This window comes from Paramisgurnus dabryanus, chromosome 2, assembly GCF_030506205.2.
Source record: "Paramisgurnus dabryanus chromosome 2, PD_genome_1.1, whole genome shotgun sequence".
NCBI classification, from domain to species: Eukaryota; Metazoa; Chordata; class Actinopteri; order Cypriniformes; family Cobitidae; genus Paramisgurnus; species Paramisgurnus dabryanus.
This window is the reverse complement of record NC_133338.1, coordinates 19,700,238-19,721,853: the sequence shown is the minus strand read 5'-3', so window position 1 is coordinate 19,721,853 and position 21,616 is coordinate 19,700,238. Positions and strand designations below refer to the sequence as shown.

General features: G+C 37.1%; 3 protein-coding genes across 4 annotated transcripts in view; 2 read left to right on the top strand and 1 right to left on the bottom strand.

Moving 5' to 3' along the window:
- Nucleotides 1–44: 44 nt before the first annotated feature.
- Nucleotides 45–1,521, bottom strand: snrpf (small nuclear ribonucleoprotein polypeptide F). The gene is made up of 4 exons (XM_065275445.1): nt 1,384–1,521; nt 893–1,018; nt 379–443; nt 45–286 (listed from the first exon to the last, which is right to left on the bottom strand). The coding sequence occupies exons 1-4, from the start codon at nt 1,384–1,386 to the stop codon at nt 220–222; spliced, it is 261 nt and encodes an 86-aa protein (XP_065131517.1). The 5' UTR covers nt 1,387–1,521; the 3' UTR covers nt 45–219.
- Nucleotides 1,522–2,813: 1,292 nt separating this feature from the next.
- ntn4 (netrin 4) lies at nt 2,814–14,352 on the top strand. Its single transcript, XM_065275500.2, has 10 exons — nt 2,814–3,308; nt 4,681–5,156; nt 6,837–7,106; nt 11,156–11,282; nt 11,452–11,637; nt 12,423–12,612; nt 12,836–12,912; nt 13,091–13,159; nt 13,267–13,440; nt 13,766–14,352. The coding sequence occupies exons 1-10, from the start codon at nt 3,239–3,241 to the stop codon at nt 13,900–13,902; spliced, it is 1,776 nt and encodes a 591-aa protein (XP_065131572.1). The 5' UTR covers nt 2,814–3,238; the 3' UTR covers nt 13,903–14,352.
- Nucleotides 14,353–15,171: 819 nt separating this feature from the next.
- The window catches only part of dock11 (dedicator of cytokinesis 11), a 107,824-nt gene continuing 101,379 nt past the window's right edge, over nt 15,172–21,616 (top strand). For both annotated transcript variants that reach the window (XM_065275518.2, XM_065275515.2), the window contains exon 1: nt 15,172–15,380. In XM_065275518.2, coding sequence (XP_065131590.1) covers nt 15,279–15,380 — 102 coding nt within the window. In that variant the 5' untranslated portion in view covers nt 15,172–15,278. The remainder of the gene's footprint in view (nt 15,381–21,616) is intronic.

Below are 21,616 nucleotides of genomic sequence, written 5' to 3'. Positions count from 1 at the left end.
TATTAGATACAATGCAAGCAAGAAAAAAAGCAATGACACACATATACAAACTGCACAATTTATTAGTCATTGTGCTGCCAATAACTTTTACAGTGTAAAAAATAACAAAACTAACAATTTAACAAAGAAAAAGAAACATTCTCACATAAAATTGAGACAAAATGCAAACTGAGCAATACAGCTTCCAATCCCGTGTAGATAAAGAAATCAATCGACTCTTCATTCTCTCATCTCTCCATCTTCTTCTTCTTCTTCTACTCCTCTTATATACAAAACATTATTACATCTGTGGGGAAAATAGGAAACACAAATCATGTTAATAAGAACAACAAAGAATTTGCTGTAATTCACATACTGAATTTCAATCCAAAACCTCACCTGATGAGCACCTCACCAAGGTGACCTGCTAATGCTCCATCCACATACTCTTCTGTGTTGGCGAGCTAGATACAGCACAGATAGAAAGGGCACAATAAAAATGCGTTCATCTCTTACTTGTGCTGCCAACAGACACAGATTTTAAGCTCAATTCTGTATTGTTGAATATCTGTCATATAATCACATACCAAACTTTGTATGTAATACAAAAGTAACAAAATAATGTAATATCCTAATATAAACACAGCATGCAACATTTTATGTTTGGACGCAATGTGAGATAACACATCAGAATCTCTGAATTTTAGACTGGGTTATGGTATAACTATGCATAGAGAACAGATACAGATGACATACTGAAAATAAATGTTATGTTTTTGTCTGGACAATGCATCACAACACCATGAGGCAAAGCAATAATGATCTTAATTATTTTTTTTTAAATTAAGCCTGCATTATAAATAGCTCTGTTGATGCTTTGATTGGGCCACCATCTATATAGGAAGCTTTTTACCTGCATGTTCATATATCCATCCACTGATACGAGGTACCCTTTGTACTCCATACCCCACTTCAGCTTCACCATCACGGGCTTACCCGTAAGACCGTTTAGAAAGGGCTTGGGATTCAATGGTAAACTCTGCGCAAGAGACACGAATTTAAAGCGTTGAGTTTAATACCTTGCACAATCCAGTATACGCTAAAAATATGCTATGCATGATCATGATACCAAGAATACTACGGTACAAGTAAGAATGTAATACTATTGTGCTTGAAGTTTTTTGTTGTGTAGACAGTACCAAGGCCCGTAGACTGAAACGTAAGTTAACCGCAAAAAATAAAAACAAACTGATCAAAAGAATCAGCCATCTGAAACAACGAACGGTCTACGTTACAGATGCTAACATACTAGCCGCTTTTAATGCTCAATAATGAATCAAATTTACCTTTATCTATCACAGTCTCATACACTAAATATACTACATGTGACGCCTATGAACTTACCATCTCTGGACTGCTTAAACAGTATTTTAGAAGGCAAAAATTGTATTAATTCGAATAGCAAATGCTACTGCAGTTCACTCGCACGCCTTGCCGCCGAAACAGGAAAGTACAGCGAGCGCACTATGACCGCACGGGCGAAGACTAGAGCACGTTTCCCTATAGCGCCCCCATCACTACTGGCATGTAATAGCACCATTTATACAATTTAGGATAACCCTTCAGTGCTTAACTAATAAAGAACATCAAGAGATTAATTTAGACTCGTTCAGAACCAGAATATTCTGGTCAATTATTCTAAGCTCCAGAGATGTGTTGAGTACTTTGTTAATGAATTAAAACGCAGAAATACTGCCAGAAAACCCACAAGAGCGGATTATCCGGGAAATCTTTTGCAGATCCGGATTCCAGACAATTTTTTTATCCCGTTTAAGAATGTGTCCGGTCTTTCATCAAGCACATTCCTGTTTACCAGTCTCAAAACATAGTGTTTCACTGAGCCCATTCATTAAATAAATGTACACGCTCTGCACATGAAAAATACTATAGTACATTTGTGTGTTTACTACACTGCAGTAAAGGTTATAGATATAATGTTAATTACAGTATGTATTTATTAGTTTACTTATTTACTATAGTTAAAATAAGCTACTATTGAACAATATAACAGTGTACCGTTTATTGGTCTTATTGTCACATTATTTTCAGTCGAGTTATACTATTAAAAAATAATCGCATTACAGTTAATAAACAATTATAGGGGATTTTTGTATATTTGATTGACACTCCTAAGAATGGGATCAAATACTGAATGAAAAAGAAATTTCTGTCCAGTAGCAGGATAAACTGGGATTTCCGTATAATGTATTAAAGTATACAGGCATATATCTTTGACCTAATTAGACGTTTTGACAAAATTTATTGATGAAAGAACATAACATGTAATTTAGCCTTCTACGCCACGGCTAACATCAATAGGCATATACAATACCACTAAAGAATACAAAGAAGAAGAACTTTCTGGTGAGTAAATTGAGATGAATAGGTGAATAGTTTCTATTTCCTTCAGAAAATGCAAATCTAGGTAATTCTTTTAAAACGTCAAAGTTTTCCAAAGTACTCCATAAATTAATTATATATAGTAAAAACAAAAGATTTTGTGAAACATAAAATAAAAATGTGCCTTGCAAGTGCTGATCTGACGTTGAATGACTCACGCATTCTAAATGTTGGGATAAGGGGCGTGGCCTCCGTTCTTCAAAGGTCCTGGGCGTGATCGACATCATGCAGCGCTGCACAGACTGGTCAGAGTCTGAGATCAAATTACCGCGAGAGCAATTCGAAAGAACAGTTCTCGACTTACTCTCGCGGTACTTAGATGTCCTACGCCGATCGGTCTGCGGAGCGCCTCGCGCAGCCGAACACGCCTCCCGTCACTCACAGGAGCTCCAGATTTTAGCTCAGGTGTTAAAAGAGTGACACGCACTGGCCCACGAGACCCGCTACAGACCAACACACTCCGCACAATTCTCCTTTATATGAGCCGTGCGCATGGACAGCTGCCACAAGGTAAAGAAGTGTTTCGGTATTGCGCTTATGGAAGGTTGCTCACCAAATGGAGGTGCCGTGCAAGATTTCTGTCCTCTTTCAGGTGAAGATAACAAGTTTCTGTTTGTTATGGGAGAAGATCACCTCAGCTCAGCGTTTGCGCACCTGGCCAACCCACGCCAATGAAGTCGTGCTCCTACTTGCATTCTGAAAGGCTCTGGAGAGGAATCAGGTTCTCGTGCTTATTGTGGATTTAAACCCTCGAAGGGCTTGATACGTGTATTTTTTTCCCTCTGGATCTGTGACTAATATGGAGCTGACAGGGAGATGCGTGTTGTTCGCAGCGCTTGTGATCAGCGTTCCGCACTCTGCGCGCTCAGGTCAGTGTTTTGCGCTCTCCCGCTTAGCTTTGGCGCACCACAGCACATGTGCGTTCAAAACCAGCTTAATTTAGGACAAATCTCAAGGACCATAATAAACTAAGTTAAAGTATGAGAGAGTTTCGGGATACTTTGAATATGCAAAACAAATTTAAACTTTGCATATACGCTACCGGTCAAAGGTTTAGGGCGAGTTGATTAAAATGTTTCTTTTGATCTTAAAATCTATCAGTGGGAATGTGAAATTTTTATTTAGAAAACTAAAGTTTTATTTAAAAAATGAAATGCATGAAAGGACTAAATAAGCAGAGAGTAGGAGGGATGGGAATACAGCATCTCATGGTGACACATCAAGAAGCTAAATAATAAAATGCCAAGGGTGGCTATATTGACGATGCTATAATATAACAGCTTGATACATTTTGAATTTGGTTTAGTAACAAAATAATTCCCAAAATTTTACCATTGTTCTTAAATGTGGAAAATATTAATGAAGAATGAGTATGTACATACACCCATCTTGATAAATCAGCCACCAAACTCGCCATGCACCTAAAATGTAGCCTAAATATTAATTTTTTTTATGTTATTTTGTTTGTTTATTAAGACCCCCAAAACAGTCACAATTAACTCAAATTTTATTAGCCAATTTTGCGATTACTAACTGGTCCCAGACTTTTTTTAGTTTCAGTTTTTAATGTTCACACAGGTGTCCCAAGAGAGTTACCAGTGCTGACATACTGCATCTTTGACAACCAGAAAGTGTCTTAATATGCTTGTCATAATTTTAAACCGTATGTCTATTATTTTAGACCCAGCAAATTGCTTTGTGAGGCGTTCTGCTTAAAAAATTATATTTTTCTGTATAATTTACTGCCACTTGATTTAATGTTTTTTTTTTTTATGGAAATACAACGACATTCACACATACAGTATATAGTCTTAAAGGGATAGTTCACCCAAATACTGTCATCATTTACTCACTCTTATGTTGTTCTAAACCTGTATGATTTTTTTATTTTGATGAACACAAAAGAAGATATTTTGATAAATGATGATAAGCACACAGCTGACGGTGCCCATTGAATTCCATCGTATTTGTTTTTCCTTCTTTAGAAATCAATGGTTACCATCATTTATCAAAATATCTTCTTTTGTGTTCATCACAAAAAAGAAATTCAAAAAACAACACGAGGATGAGAAAACAATGACAGTATTTTCATTTTTGGGTGAACTATCCCTTTAACGCTTAAGTATCAAAGTGCGTCTGTGTTGCTATATCCTCAACGTATATATTTTGCGTTGTGAAAAAATCTAAATGTTCTGCAATGTGTGTTTTTAATACCATTTTTGTAATGTGTCTCTGTACCAGGATGTGATAATCAGGTGTGTAATCCACGCATGGGAAACCTAGCAGTCGGGCGTTCAGTACAGACCATCTCACAGTGTGGCTCGACATCTCCAGAACACTACTGTCACTACACTATGGACAATTGTGTGGCACTATGTGAGGCGTGTGATGCTTCAGTGACACACCTTGCACACCCACCTTCCTCCATGACAGACTCGCCTTTCAAACACCCGCCAACCTGGTGGCAGTCTGCACAGGGTGTGGCCACAGAAACTTTACAACTGGACTTGGAGGTTGAATTTTACTTCACTCACCTCATTATCATATTTCGATCGCCACGCCCTGCTGCCATGGCAATAGAGCGCTCTCAGGACTTTGGACACACATGGAGTGCTCTGAGGCTGTATGCACACAACTGTAGTAAAGTGTTTGACCTGGAGGATGGACACAGCTGTACACAGAAATATTCCACAGCATTGCCTTGCAGCAATGGAGAGGTGAGAATTAAGCAGATCCATAGCGTAACATATCACAGGAGACATGCTTTTGTGTGTGTATGTGTTTTTCTTGTTTAATTTGTTGGGTAAGTGATGAATGATTGTTCTTTTAATTTTCTGTAAGGCTGTCTCTAAATGTAGGGTTCCTAATGGTTCCCAATGCTAATATATTTTGCGGATGTAATTTAAAAATTTTATATAATAAATAAGAAGTTAAAGGCATAGTTAACCTCAAAATGAAAATTAGCCCTCAAGCCATCCTAGGTGTATTTGAATTTCTTCTTTAGCCAAACAAAGTTGGGGTTATGTTATTATTCTTTTCAACATTGTAATGGCAATGATCGTGTCCCATTTTAAAAGCTCCAAAAAGCACATCCATCCATCAAAAACCAATCCATACAGTTAATAAATGTCTCTTGAGGTAAAACGATGGGTTTTTGTAATGTTGGCTCAGAGGTGAACGGTTGTAGTTTATAAAGTTTGAAATATACATGTTTCCTTACAAAAACCCATCACTTCACCTCGCAAGACATTTAATAACTGTACGGTTTAGTTTCATACAGGATGGATGCGGTTTTTGGACCGTTATAGACACCTAGGTTGGCTTGAGGGCTATTTTTCATTTTGAGGAAACTATTAATCTATTTTTGTTTTATGGAACCATTACAGAGACATTACAGTGAGGATTACCTGGGTGATTCTCCCGAAAACTTGGTTTTAAAAAGGTCAAGCATGAAAATTAAAAAATTGCTTAAATTTACTTTTTTTCCCACCAGACATTGAAAAACAAACTCTGGAGTAAATGGGAACATTTAATTTAAACACTTTTACTTATCATTTAACACTTTTTGTAACATAATTAAAAAAAATAGTCCTAAAAAATCTCATTACCGCAACAGTCAGAAAACATCAACACTGACATATTTTCAAAATGACATGACAAACCTGAAAGAACATAATTTGGAGATTCTGCACATGCATTTAAAATCAAAGTATTATGCTTCTATTAATTAAATTAACATTTAATAAGAATCTGTTGCGGTAATGATAATCAAAATGTCGTGTAAGCATTCTGACAAGACAATATTTCAAATTAACTGTAAAAAAATGATCTTACCTGGTAGCCATCTTGAAGTAACTGGTCCATGTGCTTGGTCACTCAAAATCAAACTTTATTAAAATTCTGTATGTGTGCTAAAACTGTTCTCAAAAAGTGTTACGGAGGATGAGAACATCAGGCATGGGCACATCATTTTCCTAATTTTTCTTCATTATTATTATACATGAATATTCAGTAAATATTTTTTCTGTCATCTAAAGTAGTCTAGCAAAACATCCATTTTTTTTTTTTTTAATATTTGTGTGTTCATTTGATTAAATTACAACATAATGCATGTTCAAACACAGCCGGACACATTGCGGTAATGAGAATTTCAGCAGAAAATGAAATAAAATTGACAAATTATAAATTCTTATGTTGAAATCACACATTGTGCAAGGTAGAACACAGTATTGTGTTAATTCTGATGCTTTTTAATATTACTATATTACACATTTTATAGCTAAAATCATTAGTGCCGTGGTGTTTCAATGGTTTCGTGAGAATCACCCACCTGAAACCTTATGATAAAAACCATCAGCAAAAATGTTAGTAATTGTCCGTTTTCTGTGTGTGAGCAGGTTATTTACCGCGCGCTGTCACCATGGGACAAACTGAATCCATACAGCATCACGGCCCGAGCCCACCTCAGCATCACTAACATAAGAGTGCGCCTACTTCAACCACAGTCTTGCCCCTGCAAGCATAAACTCCCTGATGCCAACATTGCTGATGCACACTATGCCATCTATGACCTCATATTAAAAGGAGGTTGTTTGTGCCATGGGCATGCCGATCAGTGTGTGCCCACCGGCAACCACCAGATCACGCATCTTTCTAACAAACACATGGTAAGTGTGCATGTGTATTTACAGTTATAATCCTACAAATGAAATGGTAGAATGTGGTGCTAGCAACTTAAAAGTCTCAGGTTTGATTCACAAACTGTAATAAAGTAACTTGAAACATGGTGTCTGTTTGCAAACAAATGTAAATGTTTTAATAAATTTGGTTAACATATCCATGTTTATTTTTGATTAAAAGTGTAAAGAACTGTTCAAGCTCATTTAAAGAGACAGTGACGATATAAAACAAATATGGAAAACTTGGCAACTTTCATTATGCGGTTCATAGATAATTACATGGTGATTAACACAATTTTGTGTTATTGATGTTATCTTCATTCCCAGAAGATGTGTTTCCAGTACGGTTACATAAACAGTTTTCCATCTCTCTCATAGTTTTTCCCTTCTCTCACTCTCTTTGTTCCAGATTATATAAGCAATGCGTTTGCTGTTCATTGGGTGTATCTCTACAGAGCGAGTACAGTTAAACCTTTCTCCGATAGCAATTGAAAGATAAAAAGACAAAGTCGTCAGACAGGAAAAGGGAATGGAGCGAGAAAGCAGATAAGAAACCTCAAGGCAAAAAAGTGAGGCACTGTTGCGGCCCTCGTCCTAATTGAGTTGTTGTTTGCCCGCTGCGATCGGACAATAACAGCAATTAGTGACAGTCGCTCAAACGCACACAAATCAACTCATTGCTCTCTTATCAAAGGTCAGACCGTTTGATCTGACAGCCCAGACATAATACGGCAAGTGCCAACTGCCAAGTTTGCGCACACACACATGCACGCAGATATGCAGACAAACAGAGTTGCGTTGACATGATAGGACACTCATAATAGGACTCATGCTCACACGCAACCCTTGTGTACCCCTGCAGGAATGTTTTGGTTAGCAGGGAGTGTGTCTGTCTGAGTGCGTTTCCTCCCATGTTATGATGATAAACATGTGAAAGTGTTTCAGATGCCAACCGGATGGCACATTGCCAGTTTAAAGAAACTCATTTGTCACTGCTGCAGTCACGTCTTTTTATCCCCCTCCTCCTTTTTTGGGTTACTTATTAAGAAGACAGTTTTTATTTATGCGTTCTCTTTAATTTAAACTCACAGAGACCAGGACTTTTTGATGCTAGTCTTGCATATCGAGAAAAAGCATAAAGTAAATATGGGCGTTGTGGGTGAGGAGGATGTTGTTATGCAGGACTTAAGTCATTTTTAATGTAGGAAAGATTTAGCGTCTCCATCATTTGTTTACTTGTGAAGTCTTATCAGTTTTAAAGAATTCCTTCAGATTTTACTGACTTAAAAACAACTTCTGGCTAAATTTGAAAGGCTGAGCGTCAATCAAAGTTGTTGTAAAATGCTGATAAACATTTCTGTGGCCAGAAAAGTCTGTAAATAAAGCAAGTTGCTACCTGACAATTGTACATGACTTTCAAATGTGGAAGAATTGTTACATTTTTGCTATTTTTTTTCACCGTGTTACAGTGATGCCAACATGGCTAAGTTAAAGGAATTGTTCACCCAAAAATTTAAATTTTGTCATCATTTACTCACCCTCATGTTGCACTGGCTCATTGCCAGTGGAATGTTTGTAACCAAACCTTGTAGAAGCCCCATTGACATCCATAGTAGGAAAAAGAATACTATGGAAGCCAATGGTGCCTCTGATCGGTTTGGTTACAAACTTTTCTCAAAATATCTTCCTTTGTGTCAGAACAAAGACATTTATACAGGTTTGTAACAACATGAGGGTTTGTTAATGATGACAGAATTTTTAATTTTTGAGTGAACTATCCCTTTAAAGGGACACTCAACTTTTTTCAAAATAGGCTTATGTTCGAGCTTCCCTAGAGTTAAACAACTGAGTTTTACTGTTTTGGAATCCATTCAGCCGATCTTCAGGTCTGGCGCAACCACTTTTAGCATAGCTTAGCATAATTCATTGAATCTGATTGGACCATTAGCATCGCGCTCAAAAATGGACAAAGTTTCAATATTTTACCAATTTAAAACGTGACATTTCTGTAGTAACATTGTGTACTAAGACCGACGGAAAATTTAAAGTAGCGATTTTCTAGGCCGATATGGCTAGGAAATATACTCACATTCTGGCATAATAATCTGCCTAGAAAACCACAACTTTTAAAGGGGCCATGTCACAATAATTTTTTAAGATGTCAAATAAATATTTGGTGTCCCCAGAGCACATGTGAAGTTTTAGCTCAAAATACCATATAGATAACTTATAATAGCGTGCTAAAATTGCCAATTTGTAGGTGTGTGCAAAAATGTGCCATTTTGGGTGTGTCCTTTAAAAGTGAAGTGATCGCACTGATGGTAGTTTGATGCAATTCAAACTCAATTGTGCTGTAAATTATTTTCTCTCTCTCTTTCTCTCTGCACTAAATGGCAGTGCTGTGGTTGGATAGTGCAGATTAAGGGGCGGTATTATTATAATAAGAGCTCCTTTATGACATCATAAGGAGAGCCAAATTTCAATTACCTATTTTTTCACGGACTTGTAGGGAATGGTTTACCAAAACTTAGTTACTGGGTTGAACTTTTTCACATTTTCTAGGTTAAAGGAAGCACTGGGAACCCAATTATAGCACTTAGTCAAATTGATTTTCATGCCATTGCCCCTTTAATTTTCAGTCGGTCTTAGTACACGATGTAACTACGGAAGAGTCAAGTTTTAAATAGGAAAAATTTTGAAACTCTTTGGTCATTTTTGTGCACGATGCTAATGGTCTAATCCAGTGTTTCTCAACCCTGGTCCTCAAGGACCCCCTTCCAGAAAGTTTTAGATGTCTCCCAATTTAAAACACCTGATCTAACTCATCAGCCTCCTTCCAGAATGTCTCCCTAACAAGCTAATAATTTAAATCAGGTGTGTTAATTAAGGAGACATCTAAAACATTCTGGAAGGGGGTCCTTGAGGACCAGGGTTGAGAAACACTGGTCTAATCAGATTCAATGAAATATGATAAGCCATGCTAAAAGCGGTACCGCCAGACCCAGAGATCGGCTGCATGGGTTCCAAAACAGTAAAAATCAGTTGTTTAAAGCATCACTATGTAGTTTTTTTACCTTTAAATAATGTCTCTAAAATTATTTCAGTGATAGAACAACTTTTAACTGGACAAATTGTACTGTTGCTGCAACCTGAGCAGCCTCCTAGCTGCTACAAGCAGACTCTGAAATTGGCGGTGGAGGGTAGAGCACACAGCCCCGCCCCTCCCCCTGCCTGCAGAAGAGTGTCTGATACCAGGCACTGTTGTGCTTTTCAACCACATGGGGGAGCTGTAAGTCATTTTTACATGGAAACTACATAGTGTTGCTTTAACTCTAGGGGAGCTTGAAAATAAGCCTATTTTGAAAAAAGTGGAGTTTCCATTTTAAAGGGATAGTTCACCCAAAAATTAAAATTCTGTCATCATTTACTCACCCTCATGTTGTTACAAACCTGTATAAATGTCTTTGTTCTGATGAAAAAAGATCAAAAAGATGTTTTGAGAAATGTAACCAAACTGATCAGAGGCACCATTGGCTTCCATAGTATTCTTTTTCTTACTATGGATGTCAATGGGGCTTCTACAAGGTTTGGTTACAAACATTCCACTGGCAATGTGCCATGCAACATGAGGGTGAGTAAATGATAAAATAATTTTTATTTTTGGGTGATCTATTCCCTTTAATGTAGCCATGTTGCATCACTGTAACACGGTGCCTTGGGAGGTTTTACTTTCAAAAACAAAATTGCAAAATGTAACAATTCTTTAAGGACACCCTTCACCTGTGGTAAACTCTCTGTAATGCACACATTGCTTACATTTTTAGTGGTATGAAAAAAGTATGTCATTGGCTAGTTTATGGCTGTATGATAAAACATTTACCACCATGTGTATGTATTAAAGCACAATGCCATATGACCATATTGTGCTTTTAAAATTTTTAACAAGCCTTTTATCTCAGGTGTTCTTGGGTGAACTTGATAAGTTGAATATATTGCTTGCTGAAATTTGTGCTTCCTTTTTTGGGTCTATCCTGCAGGTGCATGGTAAATGTATTTGTCGACATCACACGGCAGGCGATCACTGTGAACGATGTGATGGGCTCTACAACGACCGGCCATGGCAACCAGCCAACGGTTTAACTGGAGAAGCTCATCAATGCATTAGTAAGCGCCCCTCCTAAGTTTCTTTCCTACATTTCAACAAACTGTACTATTTTGAGGAACACAGATTTGGTCAGCTCCCTAACCATAAAAAGGCGAGTGAACCACTTCTCACACATGCATGTCTGCTTGTAATAATGGCAAACTTGTGTTTGTCGTTACTGTTGTGCAGAGTGCAAGTGTAACGGCCACGCAGAGAGCTGTCGCTTCGATGAGACCGTATGGCTGCGCTCTGGACAGCGGAGCGGCGGTGTATGTGACTGTCTTCACAATACCACTGGACGCCACTGTCAACACTGCAAGAGCGGCTTTCACAGAGACCCAAAGCGACCCCCGAGTGACCCGGATTCTTGCATACGTAAGACGTGTGAACACGGGGACATGTGCACAATATTGTATCACAAAATCATGGGTGTGGAGTGTTTGTATAAAGTCTGGATACAGTGTTCTTGGTTGCACGTCTGGATAGCCATATTTGTTAGTGTGGTCCTGAATTTCAGTCTTAGACAAAGATGAAAGCCATTAATCTCAGATTTTGAAAAGCTGCTTAAAATGCTATGTGGGGTATATGTGTTTCCCCTTCTACCCTTCCGTTCCTGATCTTTCATCTTTCCCGTCCTATGTGAAAGGCGCACGTGTCCATGAATATTCTGGAATCTGATTGTGTGTGTGTGTGTGTAGCCTGGCCTAGATGATGTCAAAATTCGGGAACACGGAAGTATTCACGAACATGTCCGATGCTGTAGCACACACACACGCATGCACATCGAGGGGATGTTTGGTATTGAATGTTATTCCTGCTTGGAATGCTAATGGTTCTTATGGCAGGTTGGGACATGCAAAATAACAAGAACATTGATGGGATCTTGTGTGTGTGTGTGTGTGTGTGAGTAACTTGCGTAAATTTTGTATGTGAAAGAGTGTGTGGGAGCAGACAGATAAATCATAAGATGACTCCAGTCTTGCAATAATTGACTTCATACAGTACGTAAAAAAGTCAGTCTGGTTTGGACAGCTCTCTTCTATTGTCTTTTGTTCCAGTTGTAGCACTCAATGACATGTAAATATTTTAAGGGGATGTTCGGTGGCAAAAAGTGAATTGGATGCATTTGATGCTAACTTTCCCTCTTTTTTAAATTTCAGCATGTAATTGTAACCATGTGGGTTCATCATACTGTAACCCTGAAAATGGAGATTGTGTCTGTAAGCCTGGCGTGACTGGGCCACTTTGTGACCATTGCATGCTGGGATACTGGGGCTTCGATGAGTATGGCTGTAAGCCTTGCCAGTGTGCCAGTGATTGTGACCCCTACAAAGGAGACTGTATGATTAGGTGATTACTTTTACTAGTTGTGTAATGTCACATGGCATGAATGCTTATGGCCATTTCTGTTGGCACAGGCCTTTTGAGAGATCCAGAAACTATGCCTGTCTTAAAGTAATATTTTTACAATGAAGCCTTACTTTGATCAGCTGTTACATAATAACTTTTTCTTATGAATAATTAAAATTTTAAATGAAACCTCATAACTTTCCTGCTTTGTGTGTGTTTTTAGATCTGAATCAGATCACGACAGAAGAGAAAATCAGTTGTTTCAAACAGAAGAGCTTTTCTCTGCCTTCAGTCATCCAGGTATTGCATACAAATATTCAGGCTGATAAGAGAGCTGTCAACTTTCATTAAAAGTCTATTGTCTTGTCTGGGTCAAGGCGTTCGCTGTTGTAATGTCATACCGGTTTTAAGTTGTCATAGCAGCAGAATGAAATCGACAGCCAATACTTTAATTGCTGGGTATTTCTTTTCTTTACAGACAAATGTGAATGCAAACAGCAAACCCTTGGAAACCGCAAAGCATTCTGCAACATGAAGAAAGCTTACGGTATATACAGTAGCACATAAAAACCAACCTGCTGTTGAATGCTCAGTTTTATTTTTGGTGTAATTGGCTCATATTATGAATATGTTTGCATTTTTGTGTGTGTGTAGCAGTAAAAGTGAAAGTGCTGGATGCTCATGACAAGGGCTCTCATGCTGAGGTGGATGTTCAGGTTCTCAAGGTGTTGTGGGAGGACTTAAGCATCAAGCTCACTCCTGGAAATCAAACTCTGTATCCTGAGTCCTGGACCTTACGAGGGTGCACCTGCCCTATCCTTTACCCCGGTCAGCAGACACAAAGACACACATTCTGTTTTAGTTGATTCCATTGCTTTTTACTGTACATGACCTAATGGAAGATTCTGTTGGGGTGTAGCTATGTAATATAATACCATATCAAAACATTATCATGATAAAAGTTTTAGTTGCCAATATTACTTAATGGAATAATAATGTAATTTGAATCATTCTTATGCACAATAACATAATTAAAGCACTTATTTTTGTCCCAATATACAGTGTATATATATTTTTGAGTTAGAAAGTCTTTTTTTATATATGCTTTTTTCTTATATTTTTCTTATACTCTGATGTTTTTCTATTGCTGTAGGGATGCAATATCTTGTTATCGGACACGAAGATGTGAAAAAAGGTCGTCTTATGGTCAATATGAAGAGTCTGGTGAAAACATGGAGACCAAATCTGAGTCGAAAAGTTCATCAGCTTTTCAAAACCAAATGCAGCTAGAAAAAGCAATAAGATTGATAGAGAGAGACATTTAAAACATTGTTTGTTTTATTTGAATAAAATTCCACTTTCTAAATCGTACTTATGTTATAAAACCAGCTTTATGTGAATGTGCATGTACTTTTTAGCTGGTAGGTGAATACTGTACAGAATGTATAATGTATATGTATGTATGTATATATAAAAGATAATGTATTTAGTTGTTTTCTGATCTTTTTCTAACTCTGTATATAGCAGGCAGTCTGTACAAATAAAATTACGATGGATAAATATCAAATTATGTTTTTTAATTTTAATTTTTTTACTTTTAACTGCCTGGGTTTCATATTCATAGCTGTGAATGATCAGAAATGTGTATTTCTCCGCAAATAGTACATTCTGACTACAGAAATGGATGATCTGAAAACAATAGCTTAGCTTTTCTACTTTTACCATAAAGTGACAAATCAACCGTTTGGTAGAGCATGTTTTTGAAAAATTATTAAAAACTGTTTGCCACAAGTAACATAATTTTAAAAATTAGGGATCTTACAGTGTAAAAAAAATGCTTTCCTTGCAAAATTTCTCCAAGAATAGATCACATGGATAAATGGATGTCTCTGACATCCATTTAAGAAGAAGTGTTGTGACAAGTGCTGTGATTGACACTCTATATCATGATATCTATTGGATATCTATATATGATATCTAGTGGATTTTTTGAAATAACATACCTCAAGCAAATGGTAGAGATAGCTCAATCAGTTATGCACTCCTCTATATATTGACTAAAATGTGCACAACCATTTGTTTGAGAGGTAGTTAAAGGGTTAATTAAAGCTTTATTTTTATGCATCTACATTTAAATAAGAAAAAATTGGAAATTGTTTCATTAATTTGAATATTTTAATACGCACCAAGACCACAAGAGGTCAGCCTACGACCGTATTTCTGGTCGGATAGCTTAATATTTAAAACAATTAACGTTGTTATACTGTATATATTATATATAATGATGTAACGTACTTACTTAAGGAAACTGTTAAAATATAACTTGCTTTAACACAATCTGTACATTTCTACGTAATAGTATATTATTTTACATAGTTGCGTCTCGACAAAAATTATTCATTCGCTATTTAACCACACTATTTATTTTAATGGCTAGCGTTTAAAAACAAAGAAAACCTTTATATACAAAGCAAACTTCATAACTTACTTTCCGGAACGCGGGTTTCATAACTATCGGGCAACCATTCAAGATGGGCAGGGCTAAATATGGTCCAAGTGGCCCCTCCCAGCCTGCATCCGCACATCTGTCAGAATCGCGTATTGGCGTGCCGCGATGTCGTTTCCCGCAATAAGGACGTTAATGGAATTACCGTCAATCTAAAATCATGTCTGAAGTGCGAAAATTCACAAAGAGGTTGAGCAAACCGGGGACGGCGGCTGAGCTCAGACAAAGTGTATCAGAGGCAGTGAGGACGTCCATTGCTGTGGTTAGTAACTTAACATCGTATCTCTCTCTCTCTCTCTCTCTCTCTCTCTCTCTCTCTCTCTCTCTCTCTCTCTCTCTCTCTCTCTCTCGCTCTCGCTCTCTAGGGCAGCAAAAATGTAAAACGTCTCGTAAGCTACCATGCTTTACTATACCTTCACTTGGCGGCATTTCAGGGCTTCATAAACGCGTTCATGCTGTCTCAGTAGGAAGCTCACTAGATTTTACGACACTCTAAAATCTTTTTCACCCGTACAAAGATTATATGTAGGCTACCGGAAATATGTTTTATGTGTTTCATTATTGATAAAAATGCCAGATTATTGAGACATAGTTCTTAGTATTAATAAACAATATGAACTGAATACTGAGATATGCATTGAATTAAATAGATAATGTGAATTCTGCCTTTCAAGAAAGCAGCCCCTGAGCTATAATCGATCACGAGTGGGTCCTAATGCAAGGGATTGACGTTGTTCTGTAGCTCCTATAAGCACCACATGGAGCATCATTATGCCTTTGTGTAAGGAGACATGTGCACGAGCACTGCTGTATTTCTGTCAGTTAGTAACTATCAAATCAGAAATGAATGATGGGAGACAAACAAACAGCTATGGGATTTTGCACTGATGCAAAATTCATTAGGGGCATTCAAATTATACCTGGAATATGAATATGGAATATCAGATTTGCTTTCACTGTTAAGAGGTTTATTTTGTCATGTGCTATTGGTCAGTTGTCAGTTTAATGGTGGTTTCCAAGGAGACAAGACAACAGGCAACACTATGGAGATTGCAGAGCTTCTCCGTTTCCCTTGAGAATACCCACAGGCTGCTCAGCTACGCTTCCTGTGTCCTTTGCACGTTATGAATGAAGTATTTGTCTGATATTTCCTCTTGTATTTGATTTAAGGAGTTGTGTGATATGTCAACAACTAAGTGATAATGTGTAATGCAATGTTTGCGGCACAGATCTCACTGAATATATTTCAGATGTTTATAACAAACTGCATAGTGTTCACTTAGATCTTTTGAAAAACATTTGAATCATTCAGGGTGTGCTGTTATGTCCAAGCCACTGTGGGAAGTTACTTTTGCTTTGCCACTGACCCATAGTTCCATATGTGACCCTGGACCACAAAACAAGGGGTCAGTTTTTTGACATTGAGATTTATACATCATCTAAAAGCAGAATAAATAAGCTTTCCATAAATGCATGGTTAGAATATGACAATATTTGGCAGAGATACAACTATTCGAAAATCTGGAATAATTTGAGGGTGCAAAAAATCTAAATGTTGAGAAAATCACCTTTGTCCAAAAAAAGTCCATATCAACTGCATTCACTCACAAAAATAACAGTTTGGATATATTTATGGTAGGAAATTACAAAATATCTTATATAACATATATAAAATATCCTAATGCTTTTCGGCATAAAAGGAAAATGTATAATTTTGACTCACCATACAATGTATTTTTGGCTTTTGCTGCAAATATATCCGTGCTAATGATTGGTTTTGTGGTTCATGGTCTCATATTTGATTACACTATGCTGTTGCAGTTTTATTTTGACAACATAAATTCCAGGTAGATGATAAATGTCATAATCTTATCAATTTTTACTTCTAACCAATGTTGTCTTTTTCTTTGTGATTTAGTAGTAATGAGTGTTGCAAACAAGAGGCCTCAGCTGATCAAAGATTCATGTGGTCCTCTCCAGTAGGAGATTTAAAGGAACAAGATAAGCCAGGCTTGTAATGACAACATCTGTGTTAAGAAAGTCATGCAAAGGTTCAGATGGAGGTTACACCAATTTGCTTTAAATACTGACGTGTGTTTGCAGAGAGTGAGCATTTGTTTAACGCAACAGAGCTCTTTCTTTCTGGTTAGCTAGACAAAACAATCTGCAAAATACATTAACCACACTGGAGATGATCTTCAGCCATGGACTAGTTTTTCACAGTTTGGCCACATTCGGTCTTCCTTCTAGCGTTCTTGCATATGGAAGTTACATGACTAGAGCAGGGCAGTGCCAACGCCCCTCGGCTTATAAGAGGCCAGTAACTAACTCGCATTTCCTTTTACCTCAACCTGTGGTTTAATGGTCTGTGATTCTTCTTTAGTTTCTCTCTGTGTTTAGCAGCATTGACGTTGTTGACAGACAGAGACTGTGGTTCTACAGAGAGGCTATTGGTGGGTTATTTTTGACCGTTGGAAACTTCATCAGTTATGTGGCTTACAGGGGTAGTTCACAAAAAAATTTGTCATCATTTAGGAGTGTTAGTTACTTACACCATTTACTTCTCTGTATTTTGAAGAAAAAAATAATGCAGCATCAGCATTCTTCAAAATTTCTTCTCTTGTTTTCTAATACATCTAAAAGTCTTGGGCGTTTGAAGCAACACAATTGATGACTGAAGTTTCATTTTTGGGTGAACTACCCACCTTGGCATAAGATTTTAAGGCCTACGCTAGAATGACTGGACCTTGCATAAGGAAGTTGAACGTTTAGGAGAAGATAAAATAAGAGTTCAGTCACAAGCCAACAGAAGTAAGCTATGACATATACTCTCTTGCAGTGGGGCCAGGACTGGCTGTGGTTTTTGCCTCGCTGTGCAATGAATGACACATGACAGGAAGTTGCTGGTGAAACATTTGTTGTTAAGTCATGTGTTTAAGACACAGAGCGTATGCGTATTGTGAGTGATTATATTCATGATTGGGTGTTTGCTTCTTTGGCTTACATGTAGGTCATCGTCTCACCTCTGTTAAGCTAAACAATAAAATATTTTACGTATTTTGAAATTGGAATTTATTTGTAATTTGTTTGTAGTATTTAAAGCAAAATAAACTGCAGAGGTCACATTTCAAGGACACTTGTGCGTCATTGAAGTATTAGAAGCATAGGTTTACGTATATCTTTGTGGGTGAATTGTGCAATTAAAGGGATAGTTACATCAAAAAAGAAAAGTCTGTCATCATTTACTCTCTCTCATGTTGTTACAAAACCTGCATTCATTGCTTTGTTCTGCTGAACACAAATGAAGACACTTTTTTTAGCAATGTTTGTAACCAAACCGTTTTTGAGCACCATTGACTTCCATAGTTGCTCCTGCTTCATTACAAATATCTTCCTTCAGAATAAAACATTTATAGAGTTTTGTAATAACATAAGGGTGAGTTAATGATGACAGAATTTTCATTTTTGAGTAAACTATGTCTTTAAGTCACAATTATTTCAAATTAAAGAAAAAGACAAGTAAAAAAAAAGAGTATGCAGATTTTACATCATTACAGTTGGTTAGATGCTGAATAATACAAAGTCATTGGAAGACTTTTGTCTGCTTTTTACAAAAACTAGCTAAATATATAGAGTTAAATTGCAGATCAAGAGTAAAGGAATTTCAGGAATCGCCATCTCCCCTCATCTTTAGGAAACCATAACATTTGTTATTTTCGACGAGGTATTGTTCCAGATATCAGTTTAGACACCCGTCAAACCATTAAACAAACAGGACCAGAAGTAAAATTCTGACCAGACACATAACCTCGACAACGCATGTGCATCTGATGAAACCGTCTATACTGCACTGAAACACATATTGTATTCATTCATTGCATGTTTTTATAGATTTCTTTTAGAGATGCACCGATTGCATTTTTCTTCGTCGAATCCGATTTTTAGGTGTGAGCTGCAGATACAGATTTTAGCTGATTCCGATTTTCTTTCTACGAACACTAAGAAAGAATGTGTTAAATTTGTATACATTGTTTTGTGTTATGCTATTTAACACATTATGTGTTACATTATGTGTCACAAAATTTGTTGTTCCAAAAATAACACAGAGATGTGTCTAGTTAGGGACACCATATTAAATGTGTTGTCCTTAACTAGACACAAAATTTGTTGTTTTAACACACCCGTTTTCTAATTGACAGCATATAGGCTGCAAACAAAAATCCCCTTTCTTTAATAAAAAAAGCTTTTCTTTTCATATAAAATAAATTATAAAACATCACTTTTACCCAAACTGCATTCAATTTTATGATCTTCTGTGTTTTCACACATGTTGGTGCACAGTGGCCTCAGAACCAGATTACATTGTATCATTTTTTAGTTAATGCGGTTCCTGTTCACATATGTTGTTTTCAGTGCTGGGTATATTGGACAGCTGGGGTTAAGCATAGTTCTTAGTCAGTATGACGTGTAGACTTAGATTGATCATGCTTTTGAACAAAATAAGCAAGCAACATGCAGTGCATTCTATATCATCATTCTAAATATATACAAATGCCATTTAATGCTTATAGTTTGTAAACAGAATTAAAGTGTTTTTGCAGAGCGCATGTGTGCAGGTATGCGGAGCTTTAAGACACTTGGGAATCCCTGGGAACGTAGAAGAAAACTTGCGACTGAATAAAATATCTTGAAAAAAACAACAACAGAGAACTAAAATGATTTTAACAAAAGTTTAATGCCTTCCATTTTTTATATATATATTAACATATATAAATATATAGACAAATGTCAAAAACTCGTCATTGGCAGGGAAGCATTTTCTTTTAAATCCGAGTTAACTCGTCAATGCTAGTTAGTTTCTCCAACTATGCATCCTACTATGGTGTTTCAGCAGTGAGTTATGTTGTTGTTCGGGAAATGTATCCCTGCAGTGTCCTGCGAACAGGCGAGTGAACTGGTAGAATAATATCAACGCGTCATTTGAGGATGCAGGACAGGAATCAATATAGGTACAGGTGGACTGCATGGGGTGGTCCGTGTCCCGGTCTTTATGTATTGAAATGGATCATGTTTCCGGTTACGGAATTAAATTAATGCAGCTGTTGGATAACACTGGCCGGGAGCTGCTTCTTTGCGAATGTGGGTGTGGCTGTGATGTTATTGCTTGCGCAAAAGGACTGGTATCGGAATGCTACAGGCAATGCTTCATTATGAGTGCATAACATTTTTTATATGTGCACAGATCTGCTGGACACAGACCTGAATTGGATGATTTTATGCATGATGGGCCGGACTGGTTTAACAGCAATGCAATGTTTCCACAAAATGTTGTTTCAGAAGGATTAGTTGCAAATTGCTTTAATTTTTTTTCTTTTTGAAGGTCATTGGGATCTTATTCTTTCTTTTCGAACCCCTGTGATTATAGGTTCAAGCCTCAATGATCCGGTCATTTCTGAACTCTTTTAAATCTGAGAAACATATTTAAAACAATAGGCAGCTTTATGCAGTCCCGAACTTTGGACAAAAAGAAATCGACTGCCCCTTTTGTAAATTCTGGACCTACACTTCAGTATAACTTCTGTTCATATCTCTGACAGCTTATAATTTATTGCCACCCTTTCAGACATCTTTACAACAGAAAAAAAGTGAAAGTTACAAGCAGGTTAGCTGATCTATCTGATATGCTGCTGTGCAACATGAGTATGAACAGGGCAAATGCAAAAGGATTACGATTTGATAGGCAAGTAATTTGTTATTTTAGGAAATCATATTCAGATTCATCTGATCCACACCCTGTAGCGTCTGTCCATCATGATTTGTTGTAGGAGAAAGACTCTCAATTTCATGGACTGAGCAAAGTTAATAAAGATAACCATAGCACGACACAAGGCATGACAGCTGAGTCAGGAGTGCGTTTAAGCTTTAACACATGACTCACTTTCACTTTTTCTGGAATTTCTCAACTTGTGATAAGACCAAATGTCTTAATAAATTATATAAAAGCTTCTAGTGTGATTATAAAGTTCTCCAACTTGGTGATCTATGGTGCCAGCAACTACAAGATTATGGGTTTATTTCTAGAGAATACATGATGCCCTAAATGCCCTAATAGGTGGAATGTTTAAAGGGATAGTTCGGCCAAAAATGATATTTAACAAATGATTTACTCACCCCCAAGCTCTCCGAGATGCATATGTCCATCGTTTTTCAGACAAACACATTTTCGGATATTTTAGAAAATGTTTTAGATCTTTCAGTTGATTAAATGTAATTTTACGGGGTCCACCCATAGTCCACGACCTTCAAGTCCAAAAAAAGGGGCGTCCATCCTTCACAAATTAAATCCAAACGGCTCCAGGATGATAAACAAAGGTCTTCTGAGGGTAATCCGCGCAGTGTTGTTGTAGAAATATCCATATTTAAAACTTTATTAACGAAAATAAATACCTTCCGGTAGCGCCGCCATCTTAGACTCCTCTGTATTCATGAGAGAGTATT

Excerpts from the sequence above, each read along its gene's own strand:
- snrpf (XM_065275445.1), bottom strand. Across the intron at positions 444-892 it reads ATGGATATATGAACATGCAG|CTCGCCAACACAGAAGAGTA; the intron begins GTAAAAAGCTTC and ends TGCTGTATCTAG. Across the intron at positions 287-378 it reads CTTGGTGAGGTGCTCATCAG|ATGTAATAATGTTTTGTATA; the intron begins GTGAGGTTTTGG and ends TTTTCCCCACAG.
- ntn4 (XM_065275500.2), top strand. The coding sequence starts at position 3,239 with ATGGAGCTGACAGGGAGATGCGTGTTGTTCGCAGCGCTTGTGATCAGC. Across the intron at positions 5,157-6,836 it reads TGCCTTGCAGCAATGGAGAG|GTTATTTACCGCGCGCTGTC; the intron begins GTGAGAATTAAG and ends GTGTGTGAGCAG. Across the intron at positions 11,638-12,422 it reads TGACCCGGATTCTTGCATAC|CATGTAATTGTAACCATGTG; the intron begins GTAAGACGTGTG and ends TTTAAATTTCAG.